At 38.1% G+C, this 14733-nt stretch overlaps 1 protein-coding gene across 1 annotated transcript; it reads left to right on the top strand.

Annotated features, from left to right (window-relative positions):
- Positions 1–348: 348 nt before the first annotated feature.
- Positions 349–6964, top strand: Sys1 (Sys1 golgi trafficking protein). The gene is made up of 4 exons (XM_028316746.1): positions 349–750; positions 1008–1129; positions 1422–1752; positions 6827–6964. Exons 1-3 carry the CDS (start codon positions 571–573, stop codon positions 1609–1611), a joined length of 492 nt encoding a protein of 163 aa, XP_028172547.1. The 5' UTR covers positions 349–570; the 3' UTR covers positions 1612–1752; positions 6827–6964.
- The last annotated feature ends 7769 nt before the right edge of the window (positions 6965–14733 follow it).

The following is a 14733-nucleotide window of genomic DNA, read 5'->3' on the forward strand; positions in this document are numbered from 1 at the left end:
GCTGTAACGATTAATAATAAATATAGCCTCCTCCTTTTTTGAAGTCGGTAAATAAATAGTTTAGAGTAAAAAACAAAGGCAAGTTCAACGATTTATTGTGTTGCAAAGACAATTTTATCAGGCGCTATTAATAAAATGTGATTTTATTTTTTAGTTAATACGTGATGATAGCAGAATTTTCCTGGGTATGTGTAAGGTATTAGGTAGTTTGAGGGTCCTCCGATTGCCAATAAACTTGGCAGTGATGAATTTAATGTAAAAGTATGCAAAGTAACAGCTAGGAGAATCGGAACGCAAAAGGTCAAATTTTGTTGACTGACAGCGATTTGACAACAGCTGTCACACGCTGACATGACAATCATCTGTGATTCGAACAAAAATATTCCTCGAATATTACGCGATTCTCCAGTTTTCTGCATCATTTTACTATAAACAAAGATCCTTATGTTTAAATTTATTCAGCTGAAATACTCGCTGACAAAAACACACAGTTGGTTGCTCACCTAAGTTGACGCGTGTGAAATCAGTCAAGCTTAACTGAGTGGCTGTTCTTAATTTAATTTGGTAAAGATGTCGAAAATAAAGAAGCTTACGGGCTCGTTCCGCTATACGCAATGGGACCCGTGTCTAATTGTCTCCCAGATAGTGGCAATGCAGTCTCTGTTGTACCTCTCTCTGTGCCTCATCATGGCTATCATGCAGGATTTGACTGACTCGACCAGAACGCTGGACCACATATTCGAGTATCATGTAAGTTTTGACCCATTGTTTACTTGTCTTCAATAAGCTAATATACAAATTCACGATCTAGTGAAGGACGCGGGAAGCACCTGGATGCGGGCAGCTCAGTATCTGTGGTTACAATCCTTGGGCGAGGCCTTTGGCGAGCAGTGGACGTCTTTTGGTTGAAACGAGATAATTTACACATGTATACCTACTGGTATAGTGTTTTCTTTATCTTTATTTTGTAATAGTTCATATGAATAAGTATAAATTTAACATTTCAGGAGATCCATGTGAAAGATAATGAGGGCAGGTCGGTGATAACAGCGTTCGTGCTAAACGCAATCATCGGAGCTTGTGCCCTTTGGACGATTGTGGGCAGGACCAAACTATGCTTAGATTTTAGGTAAGTTTAAAATTAAGTCGACAACTAATATGTCTCAAAGTAAAATTATGTAAGCTGAGCCTTTAAGCAAGTGCCTCTTTCTTATTCATTCGGGATAACACTGTTACCTGTTACTAACTTGATTTGGTATTTAAGTAAATACTACCCTAGACAGCATTTACTTTTGACATTAAGTATCTGACTAGAAGATCAAGGTCAAAATCTTGCTCAAAACCAAATAAATCTAAGTAAAAGTAAAATGTCAGTCTTCTTATTACATACCTACTCACTTTACATGTAATTTTATTTCCAGTTGCACTTTTTACGGCATTCATCTCATCGTCTGCTGGATGTACAACGGAACATTCCCCACAACATTCTCCTGGTGGACTCTAAACGTAGCTTGCGCAGCTATAATGTGTGTCACCGGAGAGTTCCTGTGTCTCCGAACGGAGTTGCAAGCAATACCGTTGAGTAACATAGGTGCTAAAGTGGATTTATGAAAATTAGCTCGTTCAGGACTCTACAGTGACTTTAAAACTCAGATCTCGAACCTTGTGGGACTTCACACGAAACTGCGAGCGAAGACTGTAATGTAGTGTAGATATTGCTGCGCCAAATTTATGTTTCGTGAATAAATTAATTAATAGAGAGTTTTAACTAACAATAAAACTTACCTATTATTTTTCCAACAATATCCGGAATCCATCTTGTTGAGTAAAGCCCCTGTCTTTTTTCATGGTTTTTTTCCCGTCTTAGCAACTTCCTCCCTTCGACTTCCGGCGCCACCATCGCTCGTTTTGGTGGGGGTAATGGCGGCGACCGGAATGTGGCGCGGCTTTTTGATCATTATACTTACTCACGATGTACCAGGTAGGCATTACCTGGATTCCGGATATTGTTGGAAAAATAATAGGTAAGTTTTATTGTTAGTTAAAACTCTCTATTATTTGTTCCGTGCCAATATCCGGAATCCATCTTGTTGAGTGATGTGTTTGTTATCTCCTGGTAGTCAAATGATGATGCTATGTCTTATGAAAAATAAATATAGGTTAGGTATAGGTATATTAAATTTATATATTCATGATAATAAATGTATACTACAAATCATAACGCAAAATCTAGTGTAGGTACTTTGAATAATCTATTAATTTGTAACAAATTACTGGACCGGTTCAAAGAAATTAGGTAAAGAAACCGAGTGCGATAAATCAGGATCATGCTTGATTAATTATTTCTTTTTGTTAATAGGTCCTAAATGTATACTTATACATACTCTTGCCTCCAGTTACCGGTTGCAAGAATCTGGTCTACTGGAAAATGTTCTAGCCAATTTAGGGACGCTACGGCAGATCGCACAGAGCCCAGCGGGGCCTCCACGCCTGCGTCTCGCAGCACAGACTTGATCCAGCCGCCGAGAACTGTTCTGGATGTCGGTTTTGGGTCTCCCCTCGCAGTAATAAAAAGCACGCAGTAAAAGTAAAATCAAAATATTACCTTGTCGCCGACGATCTTTTGATATTGCAATCAATTGTCGAATCCAATGCACGCAGTCGAGGTTTTGGTTTGAGTGCTTCATAAGTTTCCAACCTGGGCCCCGATTACGCTAAAAATGTTCAACTTCAACGTGCCCGGACGTCAGCTGTTTTGACAAATTCGAATCGAAGAAATCGAAGAAGCGCGTCTGTATTGGAGACGTTAAAAATTAGCGTAATCGGGGCACTGATTGCCTGTAACTAAAGCTGTCGTTTTAGATCCATATTTAGGCCACAGAAGTATTGAATCGCCCTCGTCCACGCACGACTCTGGGTCGATCATCCATCAGTAGGATACGATAGTGTACTCTGCGTCCCGATGCTAATAGCAATAAAATCGCAGCACTACGGGATAACTGATATTTTATAGATTACTAGAATCAGGTGCACTATTTTCCAAAAATTTTAATAGCGCCTTTACATTCCAGACCACTAAAAACAGCCTTAAGAATGCTTGAAAAAAAAAAGTTAGATGACAAATTAGTATTTGTGAAAGTCGTTATGACAGATTTGTGACCACAATTGTACGATAAGCCAAACCTTCGGTGTTATGCAAGTGTGCCAGATAAAGAGCGACTTGCTCCGGGCTCTGACTGGTGTAGGAGATGGAGTTAGCGCCGCACCAGGTTTTCCATTTGTTCCACGCCGGTCTATAGGTATTTAAGAGCGTTTACGTCTAGCGTGGCATGTCAAGTTTAGGTAATTTCGATGCTATTTTTATTCACACTAAAATAATTATGACTGTGTGCGTGTTCTCACGCTCTATAGTCAAACCAAAATACTTTGATCCACCATCGTAAAAGTGTGCCAGGCTGTCAAGTGACAGCCCAAAGAAACTATAAAATCTTCAAATCTTCCAACACCGACTCTATAATTATAAATAATGGTATACATTAGTCCTAATCAATAATAAATACGTAAATTCTTTATCAAATAGTAAATTATCAAAGGTTTTTTACTATTTTGAGAATATTTTATAGCTTGTAAACTGACGCTAAAGTGGAATTTACAAAACCTGTGTGGACTTATCTTGATATAATTCTTGAATACTAAACTAATCGCAATATTTTCTCAATTAACTATTTAGATGACGAAATTGCCTAACTATTTATGCCTATAACATATTTGTAGTATTACTGGTTAATGATTGTAACGAGTTGAAAAAGTACTGTTTTTGCGCCAAACGGCGTAAACGCTCTTAAAGTCGATTTCCGCCAGCTAGACATTAACAGAGACGTTTCTTCTTGCGACCAACCTTTTATTTTTTGGATTTGGGGCGGATGCTTCTCGGTTGTCGTGTCGATGAGTACTCGTTCTAGGTTCGGTATGTGGTATGGTCTCCGAATGGCGCGGGTTCGAAGGTCCGCTCTCCGAAAGACCTTGTTCCAGTTCGGGGTGATCAAAACATACGGACCTTTCGCCGTGTTGAGATACGACAGTACTTGGGGAATCAAATTCGGCGGAGGGAACAGCCACGCCAGGTCGTAATCCCACTGCTGCAGGGAGGCGTTGTGAAAAATTGCTTCGTCGTCCTGCGTGTCTATCGTTACGTACCTCTGAACCACGTGAACCGTCTTCGATGCGAACAAGTCCACTTCCCGCGTTTCCCACATCTGGAATATTACATTCGAGGCTTCCTCGGTCAAATTCCACTCCGAGCAGGCCTGGCCCCGGCATAATGGGAACTTCGCAATTGAATCTGCCCGGGAAGTACTGTGCCGTCGAATAAATATTGAGCTGTTCCATTACTGTCAACAGTCGCCTTCGATCTGGTTCCGCCTTCCTTGTTGACATACGCCACTACCGTACGGTTGTACGTTTGTAACAATATGTGAGCATTCTGTAGCGACTCGCTCTGTTGTATCGCCGCGAAAACTGCATAGAGCTCTGTGAGGTTGGGATGCCATGTGAGTTGTTTCGTCCACTGACCTGACATGTTGACATCTCCCAGTTGAGCTGCCCAGCCGTAGTCAAACGCACCGTGGTCAGCAGGTGTGATATCTGGGCTGTATGTATCGCTGACGAGTCCCGTACGACTTTCATCCACCAGCTCATCTCGGTAAGAACAGGTGCTGGTATACTTACTCGCCTGTAGAGGTGCGCTTTGGGAAGCTGTCAGCTGTAGTACTGCATAGTCCGACAGTGCAGTCGCCCTCTGCGTATGACGAATGAGGCAAGTTGAGTCTCCCCAGAAGTGACTGGGCTTGTCGGAGAGACCAGCTGCCCCTGGACATCTGACTTTGAAGGGCCATTGCGTAGCGTTAGGCGCTTCGGTTCCGACAGGGACTTCGTGTTGAGTTTGGTGTCCCATGTAACTCCCAGAAACTCCAGGCGTTGAGTCGGAACCAGTACAGATTTGTCCAAGTTGATCGTTCATCAGATTCGTCGCATCAGGCTCACCATAAAAACGACGTGATCGTGTAAAATATGGCGAGACTGATTGACCAGCAAGAAAACGTCCAAATAAACCACATATCTGATATTGTGACGTTCTCGGTGCCGATGACAGGCCCAACGGAAGGCAGGTCATCTGGTCAGGAACCTTCAATGCTACTCGGCTATAGGTAGATGAAAGTACGCTTGGCTGAGATCCACCTTCACCATCCAGTCTTCGCTCTGTAAGAAACTCGGCACGCGAAAATGACTGAACAGATGAAACTTTTTCAATTTGACTTTGTTTAACTGTTTCAAATTGAATATAGGACGAAATGAACCGTCCGTATTTGATTGATTAGGTGAAATAAGTGGTGGCTTCATCAGTTAGGCAGGGAAGTGAGATATTGGTTTCTTACCCTTATAGACTCGCTCGTTGTTGTTGTAGATGTCCTGTTGTCAGAAGACTTGCCATGACCTTTATTTTTGTCCTTCGAGCCTGAAGACTTACCTTGAAAATTGTTGCCGCCAGATTGTTTGCTCGTCGCTTCAGCTTCAGCGTATTATCGCAGGAACGATTTCGTTTGTAGTAGTAATGAAGGTGTTAGTTTTTCGGCCTCCCAATTTTTTGAAGGTATTTGCCAATAAATCGCCATCAAACAAATTCTCTGCACTTGGAGAAAATCCTCTGAAATTTGCTATAATATACACTCCCTACGCATGCGAATACAGTCAGCCCTCCTACCGCAACATATTAAAATGTCATCAGTTACTTTTGTATAATTACTTTCTTTACCAAATGATTGCTCAATTTTACCAAATAAAGATTTGGGCGTGAGCGTGGCATTTTTATCGTTGGACCAATCTACTAAGTTTTGTAAGCAATTCGTCTTTCTGAGCCAGAATAGCGTTCGATAATGCAGCGCAAGTTCTCTCTAATAGGTACAAACGATCTTCATTGGCACTAGGCTCTTGGAAACGTCTCAATTCATAGTTGATGTTGAGTTCTATAAAACCCGGGGTAGCTAGGTATTTTTTCTGTGTTTCAGAAAAACGAATTGCATACCAATCGGTGCATTTAAATCTTTGTAACAGATAATTTAGCTAAATGAGTCTCGTTGGCATTAGGAAATGGCGGATCCTTCAGTGAAGTCGAAAATTCCGATAATTTTAATTGCTGACTATCGGTTACAACCGTGTCAGGCGGTAGGCGGAGGCCCAGCTCGCCAACCGGACAACAGACGGGTTCACTGACCTCTTGGATCGCCGGCACCACGCATGCTTGTGGCTCTAATTGCTTTTGAGTAATTGAATTAGTCAAAAAAGCTACCTGTTACGACAGAAATTCAAATCTCACGTCACTCACGATTTCCTTTCTCGATCGTTTCGGTCTCCTTTCCGGACTCGAATCTTCCGACGACGACGCACTGCTCGTACTTGGAGAACGACTTCTTCTTCGCGAGTTCGCGACTGACTTTCACCAAAATCGTCACTTCGTTGCACATTTAATATTTTCGTTCTCCATAATGAAGGGAGGATTCACTTTTATTATTAAAATATTATATACTTGGGTAGATTTTTACAAGAAAAAACAATAATTATTGCTAAGACGTGTTACCACTACGAAAGACGACGCTATAATGATCAAAAAGCCGCGCCACATTCCGGTCGCCGCCATTACCCCCACCAAAACGAGCGATGGTGGCGCCGGAAGTCGAAGGGAGGAAGTTGCTAAGACGGGAAAAAAACCATGAAAAAAGACAGGGGCTTTACTCAACAAGATGGATTCCGGATATTGGCACGGAACAAATAATATGTTGTTGAATGAGTAAAATTACTAAATTAGATTTAAGGTCTAAATTGTAAGATGCTTTGTTACTTATTTTTCTAGAAAGGAAGCAAATGCTAATAAATTTCAAGTGCTAGATACTATTTATTGACAAAATGATAACATACAACTGTTATATTAACCCATATTACATTGGAAGTTGTTTCTTTTACTCTGTTTAAGTTTTTGTTTGATTTACTTAACAAATATAATTTTGTTGTTGTAATTTAGCAAATAATTAGAGTAATTAGAATTTATAAGCAATCTGTGCAAGAGTTTTGGAAGAAAACTTGTAATGTATTGTCAAAAAAGAGCAATGAACACTTTATTGTAATTTTGTACGATATCAAGGCAGATTTCGTCTTCTCTTGCTTTGAAAGTTCAAATTGATATTATGATAGGAGTCAACCTTTTGGATTTCATTATAAGAGATACAAATAATTGTTATGTTGCTCTGGTCTTACATTAACCAATGTTTTCTAAGATATTTTTGTGAAATCTTTGCAAAATATGATCAATAGACTAGCTAGGGGAACCCACTACCCTATTATTGTAATTATTATCAATTGGCTATGGTCTTCTATTAAACGCGTACGACGTCCATAGTAATTGATACTATTGTATGGTGTATTGACGCCAAAGTCAACGTCTAAAAGTGACGCGGCTTACCTACGGTGTTTATAGGAGACCAAAGTCATAGAAAAACTATCTACTATCAACTGTTGATGTTTTTAGTTAGCTGTGTTGACATAGAACTCGTTATGTTACAAATGGCTTTAAACTCCACTGTGTAAAAGAGTCAGTATATAATAGTGAACTGGATGCCTTATTGTAATGTCATTTTGCAATTTTTATATAGCCATTTACAGTTTAACTAGCACATAGAGAACTTTTGTACACAAATATTGGCCGTAATGTATGCGCCACACAGCAATACAAACCGGTCAAGTTAACTGCGCACTTCGCGGCCGTGACGTCACATCGACGTTCTACGGACCGGGCGAACGCGGGGAGGTGTGCGGGTGAGTGCGAGGGAGAGTCGCATTCCAGCGTGGTGCGCAGTTAGCTCGATTGAGTTGTACTTATCGCTATGGACTCGAAATAACTATGTAGTTAAGGCGGGTTTTAGAATCACGCTGATCGTCGGCGCTGACAGATCAATGTGTATTGAAGGGAACGTTCCTGAGTGACGCTGATCGCTCGGCGCCGACGCTCCATGCATTTCGGCTGTCAGCGCTGACGGTCAGCGTGACTCTAAGGCTTGATTTCCTTTTAGGCTGACATCGGTGACCGACGTCAGCGGCGCGCACGATTACACACTAGTTCTTTGTAATCATCTGCCGCTGACGACGGCGTTGCAGTGCGGTGCTTCATAGAACATTGTGTTTATTCGTACGCTCGACCGATGTACGCGACCGACGTACGCGACCGACACGTCAGCGTAGGAGGAAATCAAGCCTTAGAATCGCGCTGACCGCTCGCTGATCGTCGGCGCTGACAGATCAATATGTATTGAAGGGAACGTTCCTGAGTGACGCTGATCGCTCGGCGCTGACGCTCTATACATTTCGGCTGTCAGCGCTGACGGTCAGCGTGCGTCAGCGTGACTCTAAAACCAGCCTAATGTTGTCTGTGTTAAATCAGCCAATAGATGTTTAAAGGTATTTTTCACTGCACACATAGCCAATAAAAATGATTAACATAACTCATCTGATTACTATCGAGCCTCAAATTAGTTTTAAGAAACACAAAAATAAGGTTTTCGTTAATTGCGCTACCAGTTGGCGCCACAAGCCAGTGGCGTAAACTGGTGGGCGCAATTAAGGATTACTCATTGCGCCAACTCATTTCACATTTCTGGCGCACAGCGCAGGAGAATCCAAGAAGTGTAAAAAGTAAAATTGAGTGAAATTTCACATTTATTGGTAATGGCGCGATTTTAGGCAAACTTTAGAAAGGGTGAGCTTATTTTTAGACATTTCTTCCAGTCGCCTGTGGATAATTACTAAAAGTCATATTACTTAGAATTTTGTTAACAATAATAATTTGTTAATGTTGCATTGTAAATAACTGTGATGATGCGAGAAACTTATTTATTGTATTTTGTAATTATTGTAAATAAACGAATAATTATTACCTATTTTGTTTCTTTTGATTAGAATTTAGTAAACACTAGGTTTCCGCCCGCGGCTTCGCCCGCGTGGAATTTTGTCTGCAACAGAAAAACTATCGCGCGCGTTCCTGTTTCAAAAACCGGGATAATCTATCCTATGTTTCCCGGGACTCAAACTATCTCTATGCCAAATTTCATCAAAATCGGTTCAGTGGTTTAGGCGTGAAAGCAAGACAGACAGTTACTTTCGCATTTATAATAAATTGGGGGTTCTAAATGTTCTAATAATAAAAGATGGTAATAATATATTACTAGTTTAATAAAATAATAATAAACTATTAGCAACATAACTGCCAAATATAATAATAACGTATCACAAATTCTCACAATACAATTAGCAAAGATCGAGCAAACCGACGTACACTCGCGGCCAACATTTTTGGGTAGTTGACACTATTAAATTCAATTTCAAGTCAAACCTTGAAAAGTACTTCTAGATCTAAAAATCAAGTTACTTTTGTATAATTCGTGACGTCAATCAATTTTTTTTGTCAGCTTATAAAAATAATGTCAATTAACGTGTCTGTGAGTCAACTACCCTGTTGGTATTCAAATAAAACAACTTTAAAATATTTAAAACAAGGAAAAAGTGCAGTAACATACATTGTTGCGATTAATACATAGGCTGTACATTAATTATTGCATAGAAAGCTCATACAACTCCATGTGCCTTTGTGTTACATTATAGACTCAGCTAATAATCATATCGGTCATTTCAGCATCACAACCCTTTCTAATTTAACATTTACTGAATTCAAAACTATCTGTGGTGAAACAAAACAGCGAATCTGCCTTATGACATTCAGTTTGCCAAATGTATAGACGACAGCACATCAAGTTAATCTGCAGGACCTTACGCAGTTGTAATAGGTATTACTTTGCAACAAAAATGAGTAGTTTGATGTGCTGTCGACTGTATCAATTTATATGGCATTTAAAAAAAGTGTCAGTTTTCAATTGAAAAACGTTCCATTTATTTTGTCCGCACGTGTATTCTGCAACTTTAGTGAATTAGCTACTTAGCCTAGGCGCAGACCATCGACTTTTCGTCGGCCGATAGTTTAGTCGGGCAGTTGATCAGTATAGCCATGTATGGAAGTGCGCACATTACGCCGATTCAATTTGGCCGATTATTCATACAATTTAAAATCGGGCACAACTATCGGCTACCTAAAAATCGGTGGTTTGCGCCTAGGCTTACAGTGTATGTCTTTTGACTTAGCTATGCCCTCCGGCTACGATTATAATGATCTCACAACACGAATTCACTAGCTATCCTTGTTTATTTTTTGACGTCCTTCTATTAGGCGATTCTATTCTATTGTAGTAACGTAATTTAGCCCCCCTAGACAAGTGGCAAAACGTGACAGTTGTAACTTTGAAAGGTCTTCGTTTCGGCGATTTTAGGGTACCGTACCTCAAAAAGAAAAAAACGAAACCCTTTTAGAATCACTTTGTTGTCCGTCAGTCTGTCAAGACTCTTTTTCTCAGGAATGCGTGCGGCTATCAAGCGCAGGTCTTCTGTCCTTTGGAGCTGTGAAAGCTGCTATATTTGAAAATCAACCTTTAAAAGCAAGCGGAAGATCGTGGGTTCGAGTCCCGCCTTAGGCAGTTCGATTTTTTCAAGTTGTTTATTTAAAACTTTTAAAAGGATGTCAAAAAATAAATAGGACCATAAATTAGGCGTAAGGATGTATTCTTAGTGATCAATATTATTTAGTTTTGTAAAATTGCCTTTCGAGCCCCGACCGAATCTCTAAAGCAGGGTATTACAAAAATATTCACTGAGAATATATCCTCACAGCATGCTAATATTCGCCCGTATTCACAAACATTACAGTAAATGAGGTCTCACAGTGCGCGTGGACGCACAGGGTGACACACGAACCAATCACAGAGCTTTCAACGCTGTGCGTTCGATTTGCTGCTTCACTTATGCTAGCATTGTTTGTGAATACGGGCGATTGAATCTTAGAAATAAACTACACACAATACAATGCAATGCAACAAAATATTCAACATACAAAATAATAACAAATGTCTTAATAAATATTTATAAATAAAGTAAATCTAGTAAATTTGATACATATCTTATCTAATTATTTATTTATAAACGGAATTAATTAATAATTAATTAATATCTTTCTTACAATTCACAACATCGATCTCGCAACCTACATAGCATGGACTAGCCCCCTTAATCAAACAATGTTTTGTCTCTTTTCATCAAATTGAAATCAACATTTGACAGAGAGAGACAAAAAAATAGAACGATACGAAGTTTTAATTTTTATTGATAAGTAGAAAATAATATACAGGGTGTATTCCAAAACGCTAAACTACCAAACCACGTGACCTCTAATCCATGCTATGGCGGTGCATGTTACACAAAAAGCAATCTTATTGCTTACACGATACTTATTTATTTCACGCAACAAGCACGTCTTTTATAGTAGACTGTCGGTTACATACAACTTTACAATTCGAAAGTACAGTCGAACTCGTAAATTATAAACATTAATTATATTCCTAAAATCTTAAATTAATAGTTTAGTAGTTTTATAATAGTGGCAGTTTAATTTTAATACAAAATAATCTCGTTTGACATTCATAGAAAATAGATCTAAGTTAAGAGAATTCGTTGTACAATGCTTGAAGATTGCGAGTTTGACTGTACTTTCGTTTCAAATTCAATCTTAAAAGGCACTGAAAAGCTTTATAAACAATGTATTTTGTGTTTGTAATGTTTAAAAATAATTTTTAATATCTACACATAAATAATTAATTTGTGATGTGACTATAAGTGACAGCTAAAAATAATATGTAGTTTGTTTTAACATAAATAACTACAAAATGTTAACTCTCGACTAATTTATCTACTTTTTAATTTAAAAAATGGTAACATAATTTTTTACAAAATATGTATAACCTCTTTTTGTTGTACTTATAAAATAAAATACTGCAGAATGATTTCTATGTTTAAAAATTATAATCGACATAGCTACAGAGTATGTAATATACAGTGGGTCTAGACAAAGTGCAAATTATAATCGCAAATCAGTCGAAAGTGGTCGAAAAGCCCCTTTTTTGTATGGAGTTTTGACGGATTCGATTTTCGATTCGATCAAAAAGTGCGTTTTGTCTAAGGGGGCAGGTTTTTATATTGTGGTGCTGTACTAAATGTATGAAAGCTGGTAACATTGAATTTTCGGATAGATCCAGTTTATTCTGTAACGATGATATCGTTGGATAGAGCTCGTGAAGCACTTTCAGGATCAGTAACCAGTTCTTTTATAGTTTAGAAATTAACGAGTGAGATCACTTATCGTTTCCACCCTGTATAATTAATTTAATTAACTTGTATGTCTGACTGATTTTAAGAGCTATGTCGAATTAATGTGTCTTCCTAAATATATTATTATCTTTGGTGCAGAATTAAATGTCATAATGCGTATTTAGCACTACATTTGTTTGTTATAATTTAATAGCTAACCTACATTGATGATTGTGCGTAAAATATTCCAAAAATATACAAAAATATACAAAAACATTTTTATATCGCACTACAATTACTGAATAATTATATTCAATTTAGATACATATTATTAAGTCATAAAATGATTTCAGTTGATATCTTCAGCGGCAAAACGATAATTATTACACTGTACATATTATATTCACAGTACAGTCAGCATCAAATAGTTCGTGACACCCAAAGTGGCCAAAAAGTTGACAACACACCTTATTCCAATTGTAACAAAGACGTGTTGCGAACTTTTTGGCTGCTTTGGGTGTCACGAACTATTTGAAGCTGAGTGTACGTGACAGCATATACGGCCCTCGCCCACGGCGACTTTTTGTAGCAATACAGTCGCGATGAAGTCACGCTGCTGTATCGATTTAGTAGCGAACGCGCGACAAAAAGTAGCTGTGGGCGTGAGCCCATACATCTAAACAGTGTAGTAACTTATGTTATTGTTATAAGTGCTATATTGCGACAAAAATGTTAGCCTGATGTGCTGTCTTTTGTTCGTAATTTGTCTTTCTTATTTAATTAAACATATTTTAATGTAAAACACAGCGCAAAGTTTTTTGTGATATAATAACAAATGTAAATAATTGTCAACATTTAAAATAATAATACAGCAATATTAGCTATGAGGTAACGTATTCTAAGCTGAATATATGTTTTAAACTTAATTATAAAGTTATAGAACTAAAACAGTTAACAAGTAAAATATTTAAAAAATGTTATAGCATCTATATATATAAAAATGAAACCCGTTTCGCGTTGTCACGGCATCACGTGTGAACGGCTGAACCGATTTCGATAATTCTTTTTTTTAAATGTTTGTGGAAGTCCAAGGATGGTTATTACGGAAAAAAATATTAAGAAAATCTCTACGCTAAGGCGGTACGAAGTTCGCCGGGTCAGCTAGTAATAGAATAAATAATTAATAACAAATTGTTTATAGCCAAAATCAGATCGTATGATTTTTATTTCTTGATATGTTATTATCGATAGCAACCAAAATTATCTACCTAGTGATACAAACTAACTATACCAGTGTGTTGTTCTAAGATATATTCCGAGTTTAATAGAAGTCTCGCGAATTCTAAAAAAAATTACTTTAGAAAGCTAATATGGGACAGATGTCTAGACTTCTTACTGTGCCTACCTATACAGGATGTTAGGTTGCCAAAAATAAATAAATAGGAAACTTAGATCCGTCCTTAACATGCCAAGGTGTTTTGTTACACCATGAAATGAATAGAAGAAATATGACAGTCAAAATATTAATAGCGGAAGACTATTCTGCATACCAACGGATGTAATACTACTGTACAATACTTACTGAGGTAGATGTGGGTACGAGGCATTTGACTAGTTCTTCCACTATTCATAAACAAACTAACAAACTAAAGTCGCTGACATAGCCCGACGGATTAGCAAGCTGAAGTGGCAATGGGCAGGGCACATAGTACGCAGAACTGACGGCCGATGGGGCAGCAAGGTTCTGGAGTGGAGGTCACATACTGGCAAGCGCAGCGAATATAAGAATTTCTTAGAATTATTAACATTCAGTAATTTTATATTTTCTTGTATTATATTACTGAAAGAACTGTTCAAAATATAAATTTTGTCAAGAGTACGCGTGTACCGGTCATCCAAATAAATTTTTTAACACGGTTATTGTAAAATAATTATATTTTTACGATGGTGTACGAGTATAGTCAAATGCCCCGTCAAAAATAACACCACTTGAATCGTTATGAGCATTTTAAAATAATATTTATTTTGCGATTAAATCTCCCGTGTATGGTGGCCCTAACACTATACGTGCAACTTACATAGTTAAATTCGCCAAAAGGAAGGCCCAATTTTTTACACACTACTTACTATAGCTTCATGGAATCTTATGAATGAATCAGAGGAACTAAAATAGACTTTATTACCCATAGATAGTCACTTTTCAAAATGAGCGTGTTTGTGAAACATAACTTTTGTTTCTATAGATTTCTATTTAGTCCGTCAGACAGATATCAAAAAAAATTTGGGACACTTATTTTTAAAAATTTTTTCATAATCGAATAATTACAGTATTATATTGAGTTGAATGTCGCGTGACGTCACTTTTGAGTAAAAAATCTACTCAAGCGTGACGTAACGCGCCATTTCAACTCGATGTAGCACTGTTATTATTTAATTACTAGC

This window comes from Ostrinia furnacalis, unplaced genomic scaffold (genome assembly GCF_004193835.3).
Source record: "Ostrinia furnacalis isolate ACB-3 unplaced genomic scaffold, ASM419383v2 OfSCF5861, whole genome shotgun sequence".
NCBI lineage: Eukaryota > Metazoa > Arthropoda > Insecta > Lepidoptera > Crambidae > Ostrinia > Ostrinia furnacalis.